Source organism: Schistocerca cancellata, chromosome 7, assembly GCF_023864275.1.
Source record: "Schistocerca cancellata isolate TAMUIC-IGC-003103 chromosome 7, iqSchCanc2.1, whole genome shotgun sequence".
NCBI classification, from domain to species: Eukaryota; Metazoa; Arthropoda; class Insecta; order Orthoptera; family Acrididae; genus Schistocerca; species Schistocerca cancellata.
Genome location: NC_064632.1, coordinates 120,717,179 through 120,741,644, shown reverse-complemented (window position 1 = coordinate 120,741,644; position 24,466 = coordinate 120,717,179). Strand labels below are relative to the sequence as shown.

The window sequence follows — 24,466 nt, the reverse complement described above, 5'->3', positions numbered from 1 at the left end:
AGTTTCGTAGTTTATTAGGCAGATAGGATTTAAATGAGATAGCCTCAAACACGAGAGAATACATGGCAAAATGTTTATTTTCGCATTATTCTTATGGTGAAGAGAATACTGCATGTGATTCACAATTCATAAACGTTCCCATTAGCAACCATCTCTTCTCACAGGTAGGAAAAAATTCAGAACATAGAGTTGGCCATATTGATAAACATCCCGAACAGTCTTACCAGTCAGATTTTCGTAGTTCATTGAAATGCTGCTACATTTGAAGATGATCAATACGGAATTTGTATTTACTTAGTTGGATAATGTAGGAAATGCAGTGGTCGAAACTCGGGGCGGAGGAAAAAAACTCGTCTTTCATCTTTTTTTAAATTATTTACTGACGCAGAGGTTTTGGCCCCAGTATTTGTCTTTGTGCCTGCAAAGCATGCCTGTGTAGCGCTACATATATTCAACGGCAGAAATTAGTTGTGGCAACACATACCAACATTTTGCAGAACTTCCACTTACTCTGCACTCGATTCTAAGCCGCAGGCGGTTTTTTTGGATTACAAAAAAACCGGAAAAAAAGTGCGACTTAAATTCGAGTAAATACGGTATATCTGGTTCAAAAAATGGCTCTAAGCACTATAGGACTTAACATCTGAGGTCATCAGTCCCCCAGACTTAGAACTTCTTAAACCTAACTAACTTAAGGCCATCACACACATCCATGCCCGAGGCAGGATTCAAACCTGCAACCGTAGCAGCATCGCGGTTCCGGACTGAAGCGCCTAGAACCGCTCGGCCACCGCAGCCAGCTAATGAATCTGTAAAATAATTTTTTAAACATTCTGTATTTTTCAGCAGCACTTGATAATGGCCTAAGGTCAAAATTGCAATAGTGTGTAATAAAAGCTTATAACAGTCACTGGCGTGAAGATGATGTCAAAAAAAAGGTAAGACAACTGTTTGCAATAAATGGGAAATCTGGGTATGATTCCCAGTCCAGTAGAAACTTTCATCCTTGTCATTCCATTATACAGCTAGTGGTCGTCCATATTCACAACTGTGAATACATTTCATGTATTTCATGATGTCTATTATCTCAGATTGCTTGTTCCTTCAGATATGTATGCATTCCCCGTTAGGAATAACACAGGCACTACAATATCACACAAACACAAATTGTGAAGAAAAAATGAGAATAGTTTTGTTGGTTCAACAAGCATCTTCAGTTGCTTTCACACATTTCAAGTTTACCCGGATCTGGGGACAGCAATAAGGTAAATTTATGCATAAATTCTTGCTTGCTATGAGTGGCATACAACTACAACAAAAATATACATAAACTATTCTGTTAGGAAGTAGAAATAATTAGAAATTGTTTGAAATCAATACTCAATCAACAGCACAAGCCAACTGCTGAAAGATCAATTACAAGGCAAAATTATCCATTTCAAACGAACTATGGCAGATTAACATTAATACAGCATACTATATCGTTTCAACCCCTCCTTCATTTGTATCCTGCCCTGTGAAAAACAGCGTAGGATGTAGCATTCCATCCACAATTATTTCAACTGTTGGCATACACAATAATCAATTTAGGTAGTGTGCTCAACAGCCACTAAATTTCAATAGTTGCAAATTTATAGCTGGCTTCACTTGAAGACTACAAGACATGTTTTGGAGTTAGATCCCCAGATGATCCTACGATTTTCTCTGTTACTTATTGCTTCTTTCACCTATGATTTTTAGAAAGTCAATTAATGTGAAAACTGATACATTTGAGCTGCTTGTTCTCACATGTGCATCTCTACATAACTTCTTTTGAAGAAGTGTAGCTTCATCACATCTACAGAGTCTAGTAAAAAGACCTCCCATATTTCAAGTGTTCCAAGCAAACAAAGAAAGATATAAACAATATACTTTTATTGGTGAACAACGAATACTATACCATTTTACATTAGTTGGTTTTAAAAAACACATCCAGCAAATGGCATCCTCCATTAACTGACACACTGACAAAAACTTTCCCTGAAGTTTTCCATAGTTCTTGTGTCATTTCATGTGGCTCAGTGGCTTCAGTTGAAGGCTACAAGACTAAGGTTTGATTGCCAATTGATCCTACAATTTTCTCTGCCTGTCTCACTCTGGAATCTTAGCCTTGCTCATAATATTACTTGTAAAATGTGCCAAAATCTTAAAGCCAAGTTCCTGTCTTCAATAATAATTACATGCTGTATATCAACCTGACGACCGATTCAAACATCACAGTATTTTACAAAGACTGTTTCTTCAGTGTGAACTTGCACATTTTGTCAGTTATTTGGAGACTTGCACTTTAACAAGGAATATGAATCATGGTGCAACTTTTCTTTTTGTTTCCACAGACTAAAATTACTGTAAACGGTGAAAGTCAACATACCTGCCATATTGAAATTCAAAAATTTGTATTTGTAGTCTGACAGTCATCCATGCAGCTACCAAGTAACAAACTTTATTATTGTCAACAAATATTACAATTTTCTTTAATTTTTCTCATGAGAAACTAACTTTCTTATTCTGTTTATCAGTGTTAGCAGCTACTATCTATAGTTTATTAATACACAATTTTCTCCATACTTCTACTCCATTTGATACTTCTGTTGTTCTTCCAGTGAGCTGTCCATTACAACCTCTTTTCTCTCAAACAATGGATGCTTATACCTTTATTTTCATTCATTAACTGCATTTTTCACACCCAAAATTATCAAATTATTGCAATGTCTTTCTGTGGACCTACGTATATTCCAGCTGCCTGTTAAGGCACTTCCATTTGGACTGGTTTTCAAAATACCTATTCTTTATTAACATAAATGAAATATCAATACAAACTAACCTCATCGGCAACAGAATCCAGTCCAATCCGTTGACAAACAAGTGCCAGCTCTTGCCTGTTGAGGTAACCATTACGACCTACACCGAGAGAATCACATGTTGTCCTTAAGACCTCTTCTTCAGAACTATCCAAGCTTGGTGGAGCACTATCATCACTTACACCTGAAAAGTTATTGCTTCGGTAAAAAAAAAAAAGAAGACACAAATTATAACAATCTTAATATCTTTAGTGATGAAAAACTGACCCAACAATTTTGCATAATTTCTGAACAAGACAACAACGGTACAAAAAAGTCTGCAATCTCAGCCAGGTGGTACTGCTACACAGAGAATGAGCGAAATCCTACAGTAACAGGAATAGTAAATTATTTTGACACACAATGAAGCAAGGTCAATTTTATAATGAAATAAAAAATGCATTCAACTGGAGGATCAATGTTTACCAATAATTAGTATATTGTAAACTATAAGATGTATGTATTGGTGATGTCAATTCACACCCAAATAGAAAGTCAGAAAAGTGGATTATTTGGAAGGCATCATGGTTTTACCATTCACAATAGCATTCCTGCTAGCAACGTCACACTGCTGGAAACCTGGTTTCCCTGTTTACTGTAGTAGTATGTGAATTTTGAGACAAATGGACTGGAAATTTGGCTATTATTACCTATACTTTTCATTAAAAACCATTAACATAACCACGAAGTTACAATATAATGGATACATGACTCATGATGTAGGACACGATTGGTTGTAATACAAGTCCACTTAGAGTAGGGTACACAGTGAGTACTGCAGCTAAATATGACCATACAAACTGTAAAAATTATTCACATAATAGTCATCCTTGGATTCAATGAGAAAGTGAATCAGACAGAAATGCATGGAACATTTTTGAAAACTCATTAATCGATGTCAATCAGACTCCTCATAATAGTGTGCAAATTAGAGTTCTGTGGACTATATTCTGATATGATGCCACCTGTGATCCAATAGGGTGGCACACCTGAACTGAAGAGTTCGGCACACAAAAGATTTTGGGAACATTTAAATTTTATTTGTTGTCAAATACTAAATGTTATACTTACATTTTAAATACACACATTAAAAAAAGTTTGCATCACCCCAGTTCCCAGAACTCCTGAAGACAGACATTGACTGTGGATATTGTATCACAGACACAGTTCCTTTGACTGTTCCGAGAGGTCACTAAACCCGCCAACTACGCATGAGCAGCTCCTGTTAGACGGAGGGGGTCCGACAGCTGATCAGTTCCAGTCATTCAATCAGGAAGGAGGTACATGGTGCGTGTTGTCTGTAGTTCAACCATGCCTAGACAGTCAGTACTGTGGTTTGATCACATCTACATTGTTACTTTGTGCCAAGAAGGGCTCTCAACAAGGTGTAATGCCGCTTCCTTAGGATGCAAAATTGAAAATATAAAATAGTACTCAAAACCCAATAAAACCCCCAAATCCAAGATCCAAATTCACGTCCCACTGGAACAGCATCGCTTGCATAGTAGCAAGTATATAGAAAAGAAATCCAGTATAAAGTGACGTAATACTTTAAAAAGGGAAAGAAAAGAAATAGAATCCATTAGTTTCAAATTAAAATAATAGTAGATCGCAAAGTAGTGTACTGATAGATCACGGAATAGAATGAGTGAACTTAAACAATACTCCTTGTGAGTACTCTGAGGACACTGTGTAATACAGAAGAAAAAAGTCATACATTGTTAACGTGCTGCTAGCGTTAGGTCGTATCTCAACGTGTGCTCTTGTATGTAGGCGTGACAAGATTGTTTTGTGCATTTCTGGAAATTTGCGATTTGCTAGGAATCATTAAACTTGAAATACGTAGATCATGAGTATATCATTACGTAAGGCCAAGAGAGCAAAAGACCCGAACTTGTCTTACTTGATTATTATAAAGGAAAGACTGAACTTTGCCCCAAAGTAATAGACTGTTAGTAATTTACTGACATAGGAAGTGAACACTGGTATTGAATTGTGAGAAAGTACTGAAGTTTCGTTAAAGTAGTAAATAAAATCTGAATCTTATTACAAACTCTTTGACTGAAACTTACGTAATTAATTCCACCCAGCCTCGGGAAACTTCCTTAATACAATAATAGGGTGTGAATAGTATATAATAAAGCAGCGTAAAGTGGATTTACCGTGTGACATTTCTTTCAGTTTGGCAGTTGGCATAAAGATGGTAACACACTCCTCGGATATGTCAATTCCCTCACTATATATTAAAATTAGATCAGACGTCACTGTTACATTTTTATTACTATTATCGGCAGTGGCTGCAGTTGTATAAATTTGTTCATAATAATAACTGTTAAACAGCAGTTGATGTTTCATACTTTCAACTTAAACTGAGGCGGAGGAAAAAAAAAAAAGAAAAAAAAGTTTGTGAACATCCAAAATGTGCACTCATGAGACGCCATTGGAGCAGTCTATTAGCTAAATAATTTAAACTATATTACACTTCTCTAAAAACAGCACCTGCCCTATCTACAAAGGGGAAACCATCAGTCAACTTTGGTGGAATTAAAAACTTTACAGTACTCCTGTCGAATTCAAATATATTCTCAGTTTACTAAAAAAAACACCTGCTTCTTGCTGTCTACATAAAAAAGGAACCATTGATGAGCTATCATCAGATGATATTCCAATTTCTGCAACAGTATGGCCAGGACCTATTATCTCAGCCTTATTTAGTGATGCAACTTCTCAAACACAATTGAAGTAACCAAGTAATACATGAAACTGGTCCAAGTAACAAAACTATGGCTTTATTCATGAACCTCTAAACAATAACAGAAATCAGACTATCGCAGTTCCCAATGTAACAAAAAACAGAACACTGTGAATGGTACAACTGGAAGAACATAAAAGAGAGTCAGTCATCACTGCTCCATATATATACTGTATATGTGTGTGTCACCGGCAGACGGCATGGGAGAGTGCACAATGCATGCACATCTCCCACAGCTGGCCTCCAGTGGCTGGCCCGCGCTCATAGTTTTTCCCACAACTCATTGGTATATTGGACTTATATTGTTGTTAATTACATTTATTTCTGTGTGGTAACATTTCCCTAGATTCAGATTTTAAAATGACTTTTGCACCCTATAGCATGTCCACTTTCTTCTTCGTGTTTTCTAATTTCCCTTTCAGTTTGTGTACGGATTTTTAAGTCCAACCCATAGAGAGGCGGAGGAAATGGAGCACTGAGTTTATCCACATACCTGTTAATGGAATCATACTAGCATAAATGTGTAGTAATTTAGTGAATCACAAGAAACTTATCAGAACACGCACACACAGGATTTATATTCAGCAGAAGTGGGCTTGAAATGTCCACCTTCACAACTGCATAACACAAAAAGTAGAGATCAATATGTTTTCCAATTGGACCGTTTGCTCTGCTACAGGCGTTCATGTGCACACATCTGATCTGCCTATACATGACTTATGGTTTCATCATTCCTGTTTCCTTTGCATAGCAAATACATTATTACAATCACCGAGACCTAAGGGGTGGGGCAGATGGGGGATGGAGAGCAACATTGATTTTCATTGTCCAAATCCTCCTACCTTTATTCATATTTATCTGTAAGAATAATATCATTATACAACAGAAATTCTCCGTATTAGAAATAGCAAACAGAATTTAGCCAAACTTGTCTTCAAAGTAACTCTTTCTGAATGAAATGCACAATTTAAAACTGCATCCATCATCAAAGCCAACTTTTCTTTTAATAATATATATAAACAGAAAAAAAAGTTTTACCAGGAGTTTTGTTGTCTGGAAGAGAAATTGATCTTTTAAAGCTCTTGCCATCATCAATGCTAGTCTTTCGTTTTCTCGGAAACTGGCTCTCATCAGCAGCTGGCGTGTCAGGTGAGGATCTCTGTAAACATTGTTTTGGTGTGACAAAGGTCTAAACTGTTTATACAAAAATTTCAAAACAAGTATAAGAAAATTATTATAACATTTATGCTTCAACTAGGGATAGGAAGAAATCATTTTATTTTAATGCCAAATTTGATATTTTTTTGCCAAATTTAATGTTAACTTTTCTGCCAAATTCATACTGTTTTTTGGTAAAATTTGATTTTCTGGCAATTTCGACATTTTTGCAAAATTTGGCTTTTTTTGCAAAATTTGGTGCTATTTTTCGCCAGTTTCACTGTTTCTGTCAATTTCGTATTTTTCTCTTTTAGGTTTTATTTTTGCTGAATTCGGAGTCTTTTTTATGAAATTAGGATCTATTTGTCAAATTTGGACCTTTTTTTCCAAATCCAGAGTTATTTTCAGACAAATCAGGTTTTATTTTTTACTACAATGGAAAATCCAGGACAGAATGTAACAATGTCATGAAAAGGATAGTTGCCACTCACCATTTAGCGGAGATGCTGGGTCACAGATAGGCACAACAACAAAAATTTGGGGTGCAGCTATGGGTAATTGCATGGCACCATCCTATACCAACCTACTCATGAGCCACCTAGCGGAATCCTTCCGTAACACCCAGAGTCCCAAACCTCTCACCTGGTTCAGAGCCACTGATGACAACTTCATGATCTGGATCGTGGGTGAGGACATCCTATCCACTTTTCTCCAGAACCTCAACACCTTCTCCCCCATTCACTTCACGTGGTCCTATTCAACCCGATATTAACCTCCACCTCAAAGATGGCTACATCAGTACCTCCGCCCATATCAAACCTATCGACCACGAGCAATACCTCCACTTTGACGACTGCCACCCATTCCACATCAAGAAGTCCCTCCCCTACAGCCTAGCCACCTGTGGCTATCGCATCTGTAGTGATGAACAGTCCCTCTCACTGAGGCCTTCAAAGACCATAAGTACCCTCCCAACTTTGTACAAAAACAGGACGTCCATACCTCATCTCTCCAGTTACTCACCACCTCCCATAGTCCCACCATCGGGCCACAGAAGACCAGTCCCCTCGCGACTCAGTACCACCCAGGACTGGAGCAACTGAATCACATTCTCCACCAGGGTTTCGACTACCTCTTGTCATGCCCTGGAATGAGGACTGTCCTTCCCACCCCTCCCACGGTGGTATTCCATTGCCTACACAATATGTATGTCCATCCCTACACAATCCCTGCTCCCAATCCCTTGTCTCCTGGCTCGTACCCCAGAAATATACCAGATGCAAGACCTGTCCCATACATCGTCCCATCACCACCTATTCCAGCCAGTCACAAGCATCACCTATTCCACCAAAGACAGGGCTACCTGCCCAACAAGTCATTTGGTCAACAAGCTAAGCTCCAACCACTGTGCTGCATTCTACGTGAGCATAATAACTAACAAGCTGTCTGTCTGCATGAATGGCCACTGACAAAACTCTGGAGAGGAAAGAGCTGGAGCATCCCATTGCTGAGCACGCCACCCAACACAACATTCTTCATTTCAGTGACTGCTTCACAGGCTGTGCCATCTGGATCCTTCCCAACAACACCAGTTTTTCTGAATTGCGCAGGTGAGAACTCTCCCTGCAACATATCCTACATTCCCCTAGCCCTTCTGGTCTCAACCTTCATTAGTCTTTGTTTCCTTAGCCTCTAAAAGCTCCTTCCCTGTTCCCATTCCAGCACTACACAGTCCTCTATTCCACTGAAGCACCTGCCGTCTTTTTACCCCTCTCCTTTTCCGCTAACACCCTCCCACCCCCTTCCCGGATGTCCCATTCGGGTTCGGCTGCCAAGTGCAAGTCTTGTTTCAGTCGGCACCACATTGGGTGACTTTCAGCTGATGATGAGGATGAAATAATGATGATGACAACTCAACACCCAGTCCACGAGGGGAGAAAATCTCCAATCCATCCGGGAATCGAACCCGGGCCCAGTGCATGGGAGTCAAACATGTTGCCACCCAGCTAAGTAGGCGGACACCCTCGGTCTAACCACTTGACTGCACCTAGCTGCCCCAACCTCTCTCCACCTCATACCTGTGTGCTCCCACAAGTAGCACTTTACTGTCTCCCAACCTACCCTGTTATCCCTGCCTCTCCCCATCCCAGCCTCCTCCTCACTCCCACCACACAGTTGCGTCTCTCATTACACACTGCTGCTCGCAGTGTGGCCTCCACAGCCAGAGACTGCTGTCGTGTGTGAGAGTTGTGTTTGTGTGTATGTGTTCTATCTCCGACGAAGTTCTTGTTGGCTGAAAGCTCATTTTCTGACAGTCTTTTTGTTAAGAAACTTCCTGGCACATTAAAATTGTGCGTCAGACTGAGACTTCAACTTGGGATCTTTGCCTTTCGTGTAACTCACAATCCATCTTCACAGCTTTAATTCCACCACTACCTTGCCTCCTACCTTCCAAACTTCACAAAAGCTCTCCTGAAGACCTTGCAGAACTAGCACTCATGGAAGACAGGATATTGAGGAGACATGGCTCAGATACAGCCTGGGGGATGTTTCCAGAGCAAAATTTTCACTCTGCAGCAGAGTGTGCGGTGATATGAAACTTTCTGGCAGATTAGAACTGTGTACCAGACTGAGACTCGAACTCAGGACCTTTGCCATTCATGGGCAAGTGCTCTACCATCTGAGCTACCCAAGCCTGACTCACAACCTTTCCTCACAGCTTTAATTCCATCAGTACCTCAACTCCTACCTTCCAAACTTCACAAAAGCTCTTCTGCAGACCTTGCAGAACTAGATTTCCTGGAAAAAAGTTTTACTCAGCCATGAAGTTTCATATCAGCACACACTCTGCTGCAGAATGAAAATTTCATTCTGGAGTCTTTTTGTTGTGCCTATCTGCGACTCAGCATCTCCACTATATGGTGAGTAGCAAATATCCTTTTCATAACATTGTTTATTTTTTGCTGAATTTGGGGTTATTTTTGCTTTATTTTTTGGGAAATTTGCTGCTATTTTTGGCAAATCACTGCTACTTTTTGCCAAATTTGCTGTTATTTTTGCCAGATTGTGTTACCTTTTGCCAGATTTCATGTTACCTTTTTTGGTAAATTCAGTGTTACCTTTTTAGCCAAATTCACAGGTTTTTTGCCAAATTTGGTGTTATTTCTTTTGTTAAATTTGTTGTTTTTTCTGAATTTTTTTCCCTTTACCAATGTTACTTTCTTCCAAATCCAATACTATTTTTTTTACTCTTTCAGTGTTAGTATCACCTATAGTTATGAGGGAAACGTTCACTTATCTTAAGATTACACATCAACCTTAAAAATCACCGATTTTGCAATATTTTGTAAAGCTTCCAATTTCACGTTATTTTTCATGTTATCATGAGAAAAGGCAATGAGTCACCTGCAGCTGATTGATGCATGGTGCAAAAACAAGCAGAACAGCTCAGAAAATTTCCAAAATCATCATTTTCTGTGCTATTGCTTGTGTTTTTGTGCCATACATCATCCAGCTGCAAATGAGTGGTTCACTTTATTTGTTTCAGTTTCTTGTGTCCATCCTGGCATTCTACGGATCGGAGCGTGGAATGCCAGATCCCTTAATCGGGCAGGTAGGTTAGAAAATTTAAAAAGGGAAATGGACAGGTTAAAGTTAGATACAGTGGGAATTAGTGAAGTTCGGTGGCAGGAGGAACAAGACTTCTGGTCAGGTGACTACAGGGTTATAAACACAAAGTCAAATAGGGATAATGCAGGAGTAGGTTTAATAATGAATAAAAAAATAGGAGTGCGGGTAAGCTACTACAAACAGCATAGTGAACGCATTATTGTGGCCAAGATAGATACGAAGCCCACACCTACTACAGTAGTACAAGTTTATATGCCAACTAGCTCTGCAGATGACGAAGAAATTGAAGAAATGTATGATGAAATAAAAGAAATTATTCAGATAGTGAAGGGAGACGAAAATTTAATAGTCATGGGTGACTGGAATTCGAGTGTAGGAAAAGGGAGAGAAGGAAACGTAGTAGGTGAATATGGATTGGGGCTAAGAAATGAAAGAGGAAGCCGCCTGGTAGAATTTTGCACAGAGCACAACTTAATCACAGCTAACACTTGGTTTAAGAATCATGATAGAAGGTTGTATACATGGAAGAACCCTGGAGATACTAAAAGGTATCAGATAGATTATATAATGGTAAGACAGCGATTTAGGAACCAGGTTTTAAATTGTAAGACATTTCCAGGGGCAGAGGTGGACTCTGACCACAATCTATTGGTTATGACCCGTACATTAAAACTGAAGAAACTGCTAAAAATTGGGAATTTAAGGAGATGGGACCTGGATAAACTGAAAGAACCAGAGCTTGTACAGAGTTTCAGGGAGAGCATAAGGGAACAATGGACAGGAATGGGGAAAGAAATACAGTAGAAGAAGAATGGGTAGCTTTGAGGGATGAAGTAGTGAAGGCAGCAGAGGATCAAGTACGTAAAAAGACGAGGGCTAGTAGAAATCCTTGGCTAACAGAAGAAATATTGAATTTAATTGATGAAAGGAGAAAATATAAAAATGCAGTAAATGAAGCAGGCAAAAAGGAATACAAACGTCTCAAAAATGAGATCGACAGGAAGTGCAAAATGGCTAAGCAGAGATGGCTAGAGGACAAATGTAAGGATGTAGAGGCTTATCTCACTAGGGGTAAGATAGATACTGCCTACAGGAAAATTAAAGAGACCTTTGGAGAAAAGAGAGCCACTTGTATGAATATCAAGAGCTCATATGGAACCCCAGTTCTAAGCAAAGAGGGGAAAGCAGAAAGGTGGAAGGAGTATATAGAGGGTCTATACAAGGGCGATGTACTTGAAGACAATATTATGGAAATGGAAGAGGATGTAGATGAAGATGAAATGGGAGATACGATACTGCGTGAAAAGTTTGACAGAGCACTGAAAGACCTGAGTCGAAACAAGGCCCCCGGAGTAGACAACATTCCATTGGAACTACTGACGGCCTTGGGGGAGCCAGTCCTGACAAAACTCTACCATCTGGTGAGTAAGATGTATGAGACAGGCGAAATACCCTCAGACTTCAAGAAGAATATAATAATTTCAATCCCAAAGAAAGCAGGTGTTGACAGATGTGAAAATTACCGAACAATCAGTTTAATAAGCCACAGCTGCAAAATACTAACACAAATTCTTTACAGACGAATGGAAAAACTAGTAGAAGCTGACCTCGGGGAAGATCAGTTTGGATTCCATAGAAATACTGGAACACGTGAGGCAATACTGACCTTACGACTTATCTTAGAAGAAAGATTAAGAAAAGGCAAACCTACGTTTCTAGCATTTGTAGACTTGTTGACTGGAATACTCTGTTTCAAATTCTAAAGGTGGCTGGGGTAAAATACAGGGAGCAAAAGACTATTTACAATTTGTACAGAAACCAGATGGCAGTTATAAGAGTTGAGGGACATGCAAGGGAAGCAGTGGTTGGGAAGGGAGTGAGACAGGCTTGTAGCCTCTCCCCGATGTTATTCAATCTGTATATTGAGCAAGCAGTAAAGGAAACAAAAGAAACATTCGGAGTAGGTGTTAAAATCCATGGAGAAGAAATAAAAACTTTGAGGTTCGCCGATGACATTGTAATTCTGTCAGAGACAGCAAAGGACTTGGCAGAACAGTTGAACGGAATGGATGGTTTTTTTTTTTTTTTTTTGTTTGTTTGTGGTTTTAGGGCGCAAAACATCTATGGTCATTAGCGCCCAGCCCGTGACTTAAGACAGTAAAAAACCGAAATTGAAAACCAGCAGCAATGGGAACAAAGTCATAAAATTGGAGAAACTAAAAAGAGAAGGAATGCTTAAAAATCCACTACAGAAAGGGGGTGGTTGTCCCCCAAAAAAAAGCTTCAAATGACTGATGTCATTTCACTGTCACTAATAAACTGGAGAACGCAGTCGGCTGAGCGCGTGTCATCTGCTAAAATCGATGATAGATCAGGCGATAGCTGTAGACGGGAGCGTAACGGATTAAAATAGGGGCATTCAATTAAAAGGTGTCGTACCGTCCACAGCTGAAAGCAGTGGGGACAGAGTGGGGGAGGATCGCCGCTTAAAAGATGTCGATGGCTAAAAAGACAGTGCCCTATCCGGAGTCTAGCTAAAATTACCTCCTCCCGACGACGCGTTCGGGAGGAAGAGGTACAAACGCAAGGAAGGGCTTACACTTCCCGCAATTTATTACGGGAAAGTGTTGACCAATGCGCATGCCATAAATGAGCAACTTTGCGACATAAACCGCTCTGTAGATCGGTGAAGGGAAGCGACTAAATAGCTGGCCGAGGAAGAGAGACTGCAGCCTTGCCCGCTATATCGGCCGCCTCATTCCCACAGATACCAACGTGTCCCGGGAGCCAGAGGAACGCCACCGAGACGCCCCCCAGGTGGAGCAAGCGCAGACAGTCCTGAATCCGGTGGACCAGAGGGTGCACAGGGTAAAGAGCTTGGAGACTGAGAAGAGAGCTGAGAGAATCTGAGCAGATAACGTACTGTATCCGCTGATGGCGGCGGATGTAGTGGACAGCCTGGAGAACAGCGTAAAGCTCCGCAGTATAAACCGAACACTGGTCGGGAAGCCGAAAGCGATTTGGGGTGTCGCCAACAATATAGGCACTCCCTACACCTAACGATGTTTTCGAGCCATCGGTGTAAATAAATGTGGCGTCCGTCATTTGTGCACATAGAGCAGCAAATGCCCGACGATAAACAAGTGAAGGGGTTTCCAGAATGAGATTTTCACTCTGCAGCGGAGTGTGCGCTGATATGAAACTTCCTGGCAGATTAAAACTGTGTGCCCGACCGAGACTCGAACTCGGGACCTTTGCCTTTCGCGGGCAAGTGCTCCACCAACTGAGCTACCGAAGCACGACTCACGCCCGGTCTCACAGCTTTACTTCTGCCAGTATCTCGTCTCCTACCTTCCAAACTTTACAGAAGCTCTCCTGCGAACCAGGAGAGCTTCTGTAAAGTTTGGAAGGTAGGAGACGAGATACTGGCAGAAGTAAAGCTGTGAGACCGGGCGTGAGTCGTGCTTCGGTAGCTCAGTTGGTGGAGCACTTGCCCGCGAAAGGCAAAGGTCCCGAGTTCGAGTCTCGGTCGGGCACACAGTTTTAATCTGCCAGGAAGTTTCAAGTGAAGGGGTACCATCCTTGGGAAAACGACAAAGGTCACGGAGCAGGCAGATCCGGGGACGGAGCCAAGGCGGTGCTGTACCCCAAGTTGTCAAGAAGGTTTTAGGAAAGCGGAAGGAAAGAGAATGGAGCAGTTGACGGAAGCGGACTCCTGGGGGTAGTAGGGAGGAGGAGCGGCCTGCATACCCTACATCAAAGGAGGCGTCGAAAAAAAGGTCATGGGCTGGATTAGCAGGCATGGAAGACAGATGGCTAGCATAACGACTCAGGAGGACTGCTCGCCGATTGGACAGCGGAGGTTCAGCAGTCTCAGCATAAAGGCTTTCCACAGGGCTAGTGTAAAAAGCTCCAGACACTAAACGTAATCCACGGTGGTGGATAGAGTCGAGACGCCGAAGAATAGACGGCCGAGCAGAGGAGTAGACTATGCTTCCATAATCCAATTTCGAGCGCACTAAGGCGCGATAGAGGCGGAGAAGGACCACTCGGTCCGCTCCCCAGGAGGTACCATTCAGGACACGGAGGGTGTTAAGCGATCGCAGACAGCGAGCCGAAAGATAGGAAACGTGGGAGGACCAGCACAGTTTTCTGTCAAACATAAGACCCAAGAATTTAGCGACGTCTGAAAACGGAAGGTTGACAGGACCTAGATGTAAGGAGGGCGGAAGAAACTCCTTACGTCGCCAAAAATTGACACAAACGGTCTTACTGGGTGAGAAACGGAAGCCGGTTTCGATGCTCCGTGAGTGGAGGCGATCGAGACATCCTTGAAGACGTCGTTCAAGAAGGCTGGTCCGTTGGGAGCTGTAGTAGATCGCAAAATCGTCCACAAAGAGGGAGCCCGAGACATCAGGAAGGAGACAATCCATAATTGGATTTATGGCGATGGCAAACAGTACAACACTCAGCATGGATCCCTGGGGTACCCCTTTTCTTGGGAGAAAGTACGGGAGAGAGTAGTGTTCACCCGCACCCTAAAAGTGCGCTCTGCCATAAATTCGCGAAGAAAAAGGGGCAGCCGGCCTCGAAAGCCCCAAGAGAACAGTGTGCGGAGGATGCCTGTCCTCCAACAGGTATCGTATGCTCTCTCCAGATCGAAAAATATTGCTACCGTTTGGCGTTTCCGGAGAAAATTGTTCATGATATAAGTGGAGAGAGCAACAAGATGGTCAACTGCAGAACGATGCTTCCGAAATCCGCATTGGGCTGGTGTTAAAAGACTGCGGGATTCCAGCCACCAAGCTAAACGGTAATTCACCATACGCTCCAAAACCTTACAGACACTACTCGTGAGAGAAATGGGGCGATAGCTAGAGGGGAGATGTTTGTCCTTTCCAGGTTTCGGAACGGGAACTACGATAGCTTCCCGCCATCGTCTGGGAAAAGTACTGTCGGTCCTCATTCGATTATAAAGGCGAAGGAGGTAATGCAGACTATGGGTTGATAAATGCAGCAACATTTGGACGTGGATACCATCCGGTCCTGGGGCGGAGGAGCGAGAAGAAGAGAGTGCATGTTGGAGTTCCCGCATAGAGAAAACAGTATTATAGCTTTCGCGATTTTGAGAGGAGAAAGCAAGAGGTCGCACTTCCGCTGCACGTTTCTTCGGGAGAAACGCTGGCGGGTAATTGGAAGAGCTCGAAATCTCAGCAAAGTGCTGACCCAACGGGTTAGAAATTGCGACGGGGTCCACTAAGGTATCATGCGCGACAGTGAGCCCAGAGACCGGGGAGAAACTAGGCGCACCTGAGAACCGTCGAAGCTGACTCCAAACTTCCGAGGAGGGAGTGAAGGTGTTAAATGAGCTAATAAAGAATTTCCAGCTTGCCTTCTTGCTATCGCGGATGACGCGACGGCATCGCGCACGGAGCTGCTTATAGCGGATACAGTTGGCCAAAGTAGGATGGTGACGGAAAATGCGAAGAGCACGTCGCCGCTCACGTAGTGCGTCACGGCATGCCTCGTTCCACCAAGGAAATGGGGGGGCGCCGGGGCAATTCGGAGGTGCGTGGTATTGAACGTTCCGCAGCTGTAAGAATAACGTCGGTAATATGTGTGACCTCATCGTCGACGCTGGGAAAGCGACGGTCATCGAATGTCGCTAGAGACGAAAAAAGTGTCCAATCGGCTTGGGCAAACTTCCAGCGTCGCGGGCGCATATATGGCAGTTGAGGCTGCAGTCTAAGGACACATGGAAAGTGGTCACTCGAGTGTGTATCATCAAGGGCGAACCATTCGAAGCGCCGAGCTAGCGGAACAGTACCGACCGCAAGGTCCAAATGAGATAAATTTGTCGTGGAGGCAGACAAAAATGTGGGGACCCCAGTGTTGAGGCAAACTAGATCCGCTTGGTGGAAGACGTCTAGCAATAGAGAGCCATGTGGACAAGGATGTGGAGATCCCCAAAGCGGGTGGTGGGCATTGAAGTCCCCAACCAGCAAATAGGGGGGTGGAAGCTGACCAAGAAGATGAAGGAGATCAGCTTGTGCCATTGGTGTGGCTGATGGAATGTATACAGTACAAAGAGAGAACGTGTATCCAGAAAGGGAAAGACGGACGGCGACAGCTTGGAAGGAACTGTTTAAGGGGATTGGGTGATAATGGAGAGTATCATGGAGAAGAATCATGAGTCCTCCATGGGCTGGAGTGCCTTCAACAGAGGGGAGGTCATATCGGACGGACTGAAAATGAGGGAGAACAAAGCGGTCATGGGGACGCAGCTTTGTTTCCTGAAGACAGAAGACGACCAGTGAGTAGGATCGTAAGAGGACCGACAATTCATCCCGATTGGCTCGAATGCCGCGGATATTCCAGTGGATAATGGACATAGGGTGAACAGAAAATGGAGGAATGTGACCAAGGGTGCTGTCAACTCAACGACTGCTTAGAGCTTGCGACCGACAGCATGGAATGGCATTCAGCCGAAGGCAGAAGATCCTGATCCATAGGTTGGTCAGGAGCAGCCCCTGCCACCAGCGATCGGCCGGTTGACCGGCCACCAGCAGTGCGCCTCGGCGACACAGAAGACGGCCGAGGGCGATTTCCGCCAGGCGGTGCTGTAGATGGGACATGCCTTGGCGGAGAAGGAGAGGAACTGGGTTTCTTTGTAGCCTTCTTGGAAGTATGATGTTTAGATGAAGGAGGAACCGATGGTTGTGAAGTTGCGGTACGTAAAAACTCTTCACGAGTATGCTCTTTTTTCGAAGACTTGGCGTCCGACTTTTGGGCTCGAGATTTAGCAGAACCCGACGAAGGGTGAGCCATAGAGTGGGCAGGCGAAAGTGGTGAGGTTGAACGGGCGATCTTTGCGCTGGCCGATCTAACGACCGTGGTACTAAAGGTGAGGTTGCAAGTCTGCGTGGCCGCCTCCTTTGTTGGCCGAGGAGAAGCAAGGACAGTGCTGTATTTTCCTGTCTGAGGCACGGTGGGCTTGCGACTGGCGAATAATTTTCAAGCAGCAAAGGTCGACACCTTTTCCTTCACTCTGATTTCCTGGATGAGCTTTTCGTCCTTAAAAACGGGGCAATCTCGAGAGGAAGCAGCGTGGTCACCCATACAGTTGATGCAGCGAGGGGATGGAGGTGGACAAGCACCCTCATGGGCATCCTTGCCACACGTAACACATTTGGCCGGATTGGAACAGGACTGGCTGGTGTGATTGAACCGCTGACATCGATAGCAACGCGTAGGGTTTGGGACGTAAGGGCGAACGGAAATTATCTCATAGCCCGCTTTGATTTTCGATGGGAGTTGAACTTTGTCAAACGTCAAGAAGACAGTGCGGGTTGGAATGATGTTTGTGTCAACCCTTTTCATAACTCTATGAACAGCCGTTACGCCCTGGTCAGACAGGTAGTGCTGAATTTCTTCGTCAGGCAATCCATCGAGAGATCGTGTATAAACGACTCCACGTGAGGAATTTAAGGTAGGGTGCGGTTCCACCCGGACAGGGAAGGTGTGGAGCAGAGAAGTACGCAGCAATTTTTGTGCCTGGAGAGCACTGTGTGTTTCTAACAACAGGGTGCCATTCCGTAATCTGGAACAAGACTATACAGGACCTGCAATTGCGTCAACACCTTTCTGAATAATGAAAGGGTTGACCGTGGAGAAGTCGTGACCTTCGTCAGACCGAGAAACAACAAGGAACTGTGGCAACGATGGAAGAACCGTCTGTGGCTGAGACTCAGTATACTTACGTTTGTGAGCAGACATAGTGGAAGGTGAGGAAACCATTGCGGAAGAATCCCCCATGATTACCGGCGTCTCCGATGGCGCGCTCCTCCCTTGTGGGGGCCCTCACTGAGGGCACTCCCGCCTTAGGTGATTGTTCACACCTCAGGTCACACCTCCCGACAAACGGACGGAGGGACCAATCGGCACTTTCGGAAGGTATCAGCTCGGGTAATCACCCCTCCCTGGGCCTGGCCGTTAGCAGGGGGTACGTACGTGTCCTACCTGTCTACCCGGGGCGGGGAATTACGCGTTACCCCGTCACCGGCTACGCACAAAAGGCGTGGGTCGGCCTTCAGACACGCACAGGGAGGAAGAAAGAGAAAGGGAAAGGAAAGAAGAGAGGTCTCAAACGCCGCAGCGGAGAAAAGGGAAAGGGAAGAGATAAGGAAAAGAGAAGGACAAAGGAAGGAAGAAGACATAAAAGCAAGGAAGGCGAAGAATGCAGTACATTTACGAGCGTCCGTCTCCGGACGTAGGCACAAACCATACTCCCAGATGGGGAGAAAGGGAAGGAAAGAGCCAGAGGTGAGGGGAGGAGAGGCGAAGAGAGGGATGGGGAAGGATGCGGAAAGGGAAGGTATGCAGCCCGGAAAGGAAGGAAGGCCACATTGGCTCGGGGTCCCGTGCTCGCTACGCACGTATCCACAAAAGAGTTGTGGACCCCCTGGGGGGGGGGGGAATGGATGGTGTCTTGAAGGGAAGATAAAAGATGAACATCAACAAAAGCAAAACAAGGATAATGGAACGTAGTCAAATTAAGTCGGGTGATGTTGAGGGTATTAGATTAGGAAATGAGACTCTTAAAATAGTAAAGGAGTTCTGCTATTTGGGGAGCAAAATAACTGATGATGGTCGAAGTAGAGAGGATATAAAATGTAGACTGGCCATGGCAAGGAAAGCGTTTCTGAAGAACACAAATTTGTTAACATTGAGTATAGATTTAAGTGCCAGGAAGTCATTTCTGAAAGTATTTGTATGGAGTATAGCCATGTATGGAAGTGAAACATGGACGGTAAATAGTTTGGACAAGAAGAGAATAGAAGCTTTCGAAATGTGGTGCTACAGAAGAATGCTGAAGATTAGATAGGTAGATCACATAACTAATGAGGAAGTATTGAATAGGATTGGGGAGAAGAGAAGTTTGTGGCACAACTTGACCAGAAGAAGGGATCGGTTGGTAGGACATGTTCTGAGGCATCAAGGGATCACCAATTTAGTATTGGAGGGCAGCATGGAGAGTAAAAATTGTAGGGGGAGACCAAGAGATGAATACACTAAGCAGATTCAGAAGGATGTAGGTTGCAGTAGGTACTGGTAGATGAAGAAGCTTGCACAGGATAGAGTAGCATGGAGAGCTGCATCAAACCAGTCTCAGGACTGAAGACCACAACAACATCCTGGAATTTCCAACTTGAAGAATAGTTAATTAGAAAATATGTGTAGCAAAATTAACTTGCCAAAAAACTGAAATGTTATGTATCATACCATTACCATTATGATATCTTTGACATCCCCATCCATACTTATAAGAATTTCAGTGTCAGAATCAACAGCAGCATCCTTATTACGAGGATCCTTGTCTTTTATTTCTGGTTTAGAGCGACGTCCATATTTTTTCTGTCCAAAAACAAATTTTGGGGACACTTCTCGATCTGCAAAATAATAAACAAAAAACTGAAAAATACTAATAGTGAAATACAAGCAGGCACTATTAATAGAGGAATGAATATGAATAGAACTGGCAATATCACAGAAACTGCTAAGTAAAAAGATGAGAAACAAAGCACTTGCAATATCTGTAATTAACATACAACCAATGTGAACAGCAACTGACAATTTGGCGAAAGGAAAAATTCATCATCATTGGCATATCAACTAACTTCAAAGGTGATTAACATTTAAGGCCTCGACAAATAGATCAGAGCTTGCAGCCTCTGAATATGACAGCTGTGCTGCAGCTATGAACTGTGAATTATTACATTATACTTGTCAAATGAAGAGCAAGTTTGATACTACAGCCTGTCCCCACTCAGAATGGTTAGATGTCTCTAAGTGTAGTTGCACTGCTACAGCCAGTACATGCAAGCACACTTCCACATACAAGAATTTGCAGTGAATCTGAAGAATCTGCAGCAAATTTTTCTGTCACTGGCTACTTTGCATTTGTTGCACTTTGGGCCAGGTGTTGCTGTATATGAAATGTAACTAACATATCATATTAATTTTCAACTGTGGAATGAGTACTGATAAGCAGATAAAAGCTGTATCTGAAAAGTTAGGTGAGTGGTCTCAAAAACAAAGGAATCAAAGAGTTCAAAACAAAATACCTTTACTGGCCTTTAAAGTAATCACCGTTAGCCAAAAACACTTCTGAAATTGGTTGTAAAGCTATTGGAAACTGTCAGCAAACGCCTCTTGTGAAATTACTCGAAGCACCATGGTCACACATTGTTGGATATCCGCATCATTACAGGTGATGAGACCTGGTGCTAGCAGTCAATCCAGAGACCATGCAACAGGCAATGGTGTTGTGTTCATTATGTTCTCCACCTCCCACAAAATGTTTGCTGATAAAAAATCCCAATCCATCATGAACTTCTACTTGAGGGAGGTGGGGAAGACGATGAAAGCCATGCCACAGACTTGATTGGGCTATGGATTGTATTGGTAGCACCAGGTTTCATCTCCTGTAATGATGTGAATATCCAACAATAAGTGACCATGGTGCTTTGAGTGATTCCACAAGAAGCACTTGCTGACAGTTTTAATGGCTTTACAACCGATGTCAGAAGTGAAGTTTAGCTAATGGAGATTACTCTGACGATCAGTACACCTGTTTTGTTTGTAGCTCCGGTTTCCTTTATTTTCTGAGACCATTCATCGAACTTCTCAGACACACCTTATATTATGTCGCCAAATCGAACTGTCTACTTGCTACGAGAATTCCACCACATAGTTTTAACCACCTGCACAGTCTGAAAGCTAATGTAGCAATGGAAACCAGTGCAGCTAGCCACTCTTTCCTCTGTGGTCTCACTTGCAGCTGGACACTGCAGCCATTAACCACAACTTGAGCTGTGCTGCCAATCAGCACTCTTCTTAACAGTACAGATAAATAATGATGTTAATTTTGTCTTTTGCACTGAAATTAATTCAGGTGGGATGGAAACACCATGGTTAGCTAGAAATTAAGATTGGTCTCTGGACTGGTGGTAGAAAATACATGGAAGAGAGAATTTCATCAGTCTGCAACAACATTCAATAATGATTACATGTTGTGTCCACCCTCAGTCTTTCTGTAGTAAACATTTCAAACAACTTAACAAGTAATAATAGCCTCAGAGTACATAAGAACTTTATGATTAAAAGAGACTGCATTCTTTCCTGTGTTTTTTTATCAATTATCAAAGGATCACAAATTTAAAAGAAAAGTAACATTTATTTGTTTAAAAACAGAGATAAAAAAGGCTTCCATTACTTACAAGTTCATTTTGATAGAAAACAGGGGGTGAACAATATGGGTATTCAAATCTCAGTAGTAACTGACAATAAAAATGGTTTCAAAAATAAAATAATTTCCAACTAATAACTATTTCTACAGCATGCATTCAATAAACCATCATACAGTCTCAAAGACTGAGAAAATGTGTTGTTTTACCAAGCCAACAGATCCAGGACACATTTACAGATTAAAACTGTGTAGCAAAATAAAATACACATAAAATAAAAAATGATAATTTGGTCAATACATACATTTCAAAATATTGTAGGATATGTAAACAACTATTTAAAATCTAGGCACAATAACAGCACCCTCACAATACTTTTACTTAGTTATGAAATCTGTTGTCACAAAACAGCCACGATCTGAAAGTGATACTAGCATTTAAAAATATAATACTAGGAACAAAACTAGCATCAATTAATTACAACTTCACCTTCCTTTTGAATAGCAGGGAGAGATGCAATCAACAACAAACCTATTTAATTGTTTCCCAGGTAAATTAAAGATGGTAGGAGACAAGGAAAGCAGTAGACAAAAAGTTAAAGCTTTTCTGCTTGGTCTTAATCTAAATATGAATTTCTGTATACAATGCACAATAATATTAACACAAAAGCCAATAATGTCATTTTTTGCAGCTGGAGTTCACAGTTACACAAAATTTTGAAATTACATCATGGTTACTTTCGACTGTACTATTACTTATTTGTAAAACTCACTATTACAATTATAGTTGCTTGGCTATTATCAAGTGGTAATGCTAGTGCTACTTATGCTGTGCTTTATCACATCAAATGCTAAAGAACGTCTGACATGATTACACGTTCTAACCGTATTCATATCTTGGCTGTCGACATGCAAGAATGCATTTACAAAAAATGAAAGTGAGGCTATTATGAAAATAGCACAAATCATACTTTCAGTTAATGCTGGTAATATCTTTTAGATGAATCACATAAAATTGCTACTTGTGTATACTGTATCAATGTGACAATTGACATAACTGGTAAGGAAAATATACTGATGTCATACTTACATAGAAAAAAAATATGACATGAGAATCTATTTCCTGGCACTTACTCAGTTGTCATGTATACAACATACTACACAAGTAGTGATTTGATGTGATTTGTGTGAAAGATGTGAACAATAGTAACAGTATGTATAATTTATGCGATTTCCATGAAGTACATTGTTTTACTGTTGCTTAATGTAGGTGCATTCTTACAGTTAAAATACACAACATATGAATATGTTGGCAACGTGTAATGTGCTAAAGCACTTCATAAATAATAGATTGTATTTAACTTTTTATTTCATTATATAACTGGTATATACATGGGATAATGCGAGTTCCATTACACGCACACAGTTTTTGCACTTTGCAGTATACCGTTTGATAATGGCCACTCAGATGAAGTTGTAAAGAGACTGTTGCATAAATAAATAATTTCACAGCAAAGGTGACCAATGATGTAAATGTTGAGCACATAGCTACATGCTCACTGTGAAAAAACATTTTAAACCAGATGGTGTGTTCTACAATAGGTGAGGTACAGGAAACCAGTTAAATAATTATATAATAAACATTATGTGCTGAAGCTTGTGGACAACGGAGAATACTCATCACGATACATGTGTCAAATACTGACATTTACCTGACCACCTACATCAGATCTTTTACATTCCCCAACCAGAGATCCCTTCCATCCTCCCACACACCAGGAAGTTACTGTTTACACACAGAGATGAGAAATAACTTTAAGCTGAAATGTCTTAAGAAATCCACTCACTGTCAGTGATCTAGTTTCTCATAAGGAAATACATCCCGGTTTTGAGGATCACATGAAATCAATAATCATTACCTTTTTCCCCATACACATATATTTCCAGGAAAGCATGCATATTTTACTTTACAAGAAATTATATGTAAATAAGAGAGAGAGAGAGAGAGAGAGAGAGAGAGAGAGAGAGAGCTGATGTACGAAGTGGCTGTTTTTACATAGGACTCCATTTGATGGCCAGACAGAACATGGTTCACAAATCTATGGGGTAGGGGTTGCATATGAGTCTTCCACAGGCACAGGGCCCATCAGCATTTGGTGTAAAAAGGGGAGAAGCGGAGGGGGGGGAGGGGGAGGAGGACTATGTAAGTTTTGTGGACAGCAGAATACTACCTTGGAAGCACTGAAAAGTACTGTGGAGAGAATATTCCTCATTTAAGAACATGAGGAAGTTGCACAGGTGGGAATGCTCCTTGCAAAATATTCTTGATTTCCCTAAAATCCATCGCCTACGTTCCCTCTGCAACCGCCACTACTTGAACCCATTCTATTCACATCCACCTGCTCTCACTCTAATGCCCAATTACTTTTCTGTTCCATCCTTGTACATTACTTTGACACTTTCTCCGTCTCTATTCTTTCTCTTACCCTCGATGTTCTATTTCCTATCTGCCCTTTTTTTCTGTCTGTTTTCTCTCTGGATTTTTCCTAACATTCTCTTAACCTGCCCCTGGAAACTCTTAAGTTACTCTAACCCAATATTATCAACCACCCACTTCCCCCCAATCCTTCCCATTCCTTTCATTCCTCACTCCACACCCAGTCTGTTTCCCCACCACATTTTCCCATCCAAGATCACCAAGCACCTCAGTATGGTGGCAGTGTCGAAACACAACATTGCCTTTGTAAGTATGAACTGTACATGTTTGCTAATATGAATTAAGCAATTTCCTGTAGTTTCTAC

At 42.1% G+C, this 24,466-nt stretch overlaps 1 protein-coding gene across 1 annotated transcript in view; it reads right to left on the bottom strand.

The window, feature by feature from the left end:
- The window catches only part of LOC126092562 (ninein-like protein), a 139,840-nt gene that overhangs the window by 113,123 nt on the left and 2,251 nt on the right, over positions 1–24,466 (bottom strand). The window contains exons 2-4 of the mRNA XM_049908234.1: positions 19,702–19,868; positions 6,670–6,790; positions 2,864–3,024 (exon numbers count right to left, since the gene is read on the bottom strand). Coding sequence (XP_049764191.1) covers positions 2,864–3,024; positions 6,670–6,790; positions 19,702–19,868 — 449 coding nt within the window. The remainder of the gene's footprint in view (positions 1–2,863; positions 3,025–6,669; positions 6,791–19,701; positions 19,869–24,466) is intronic.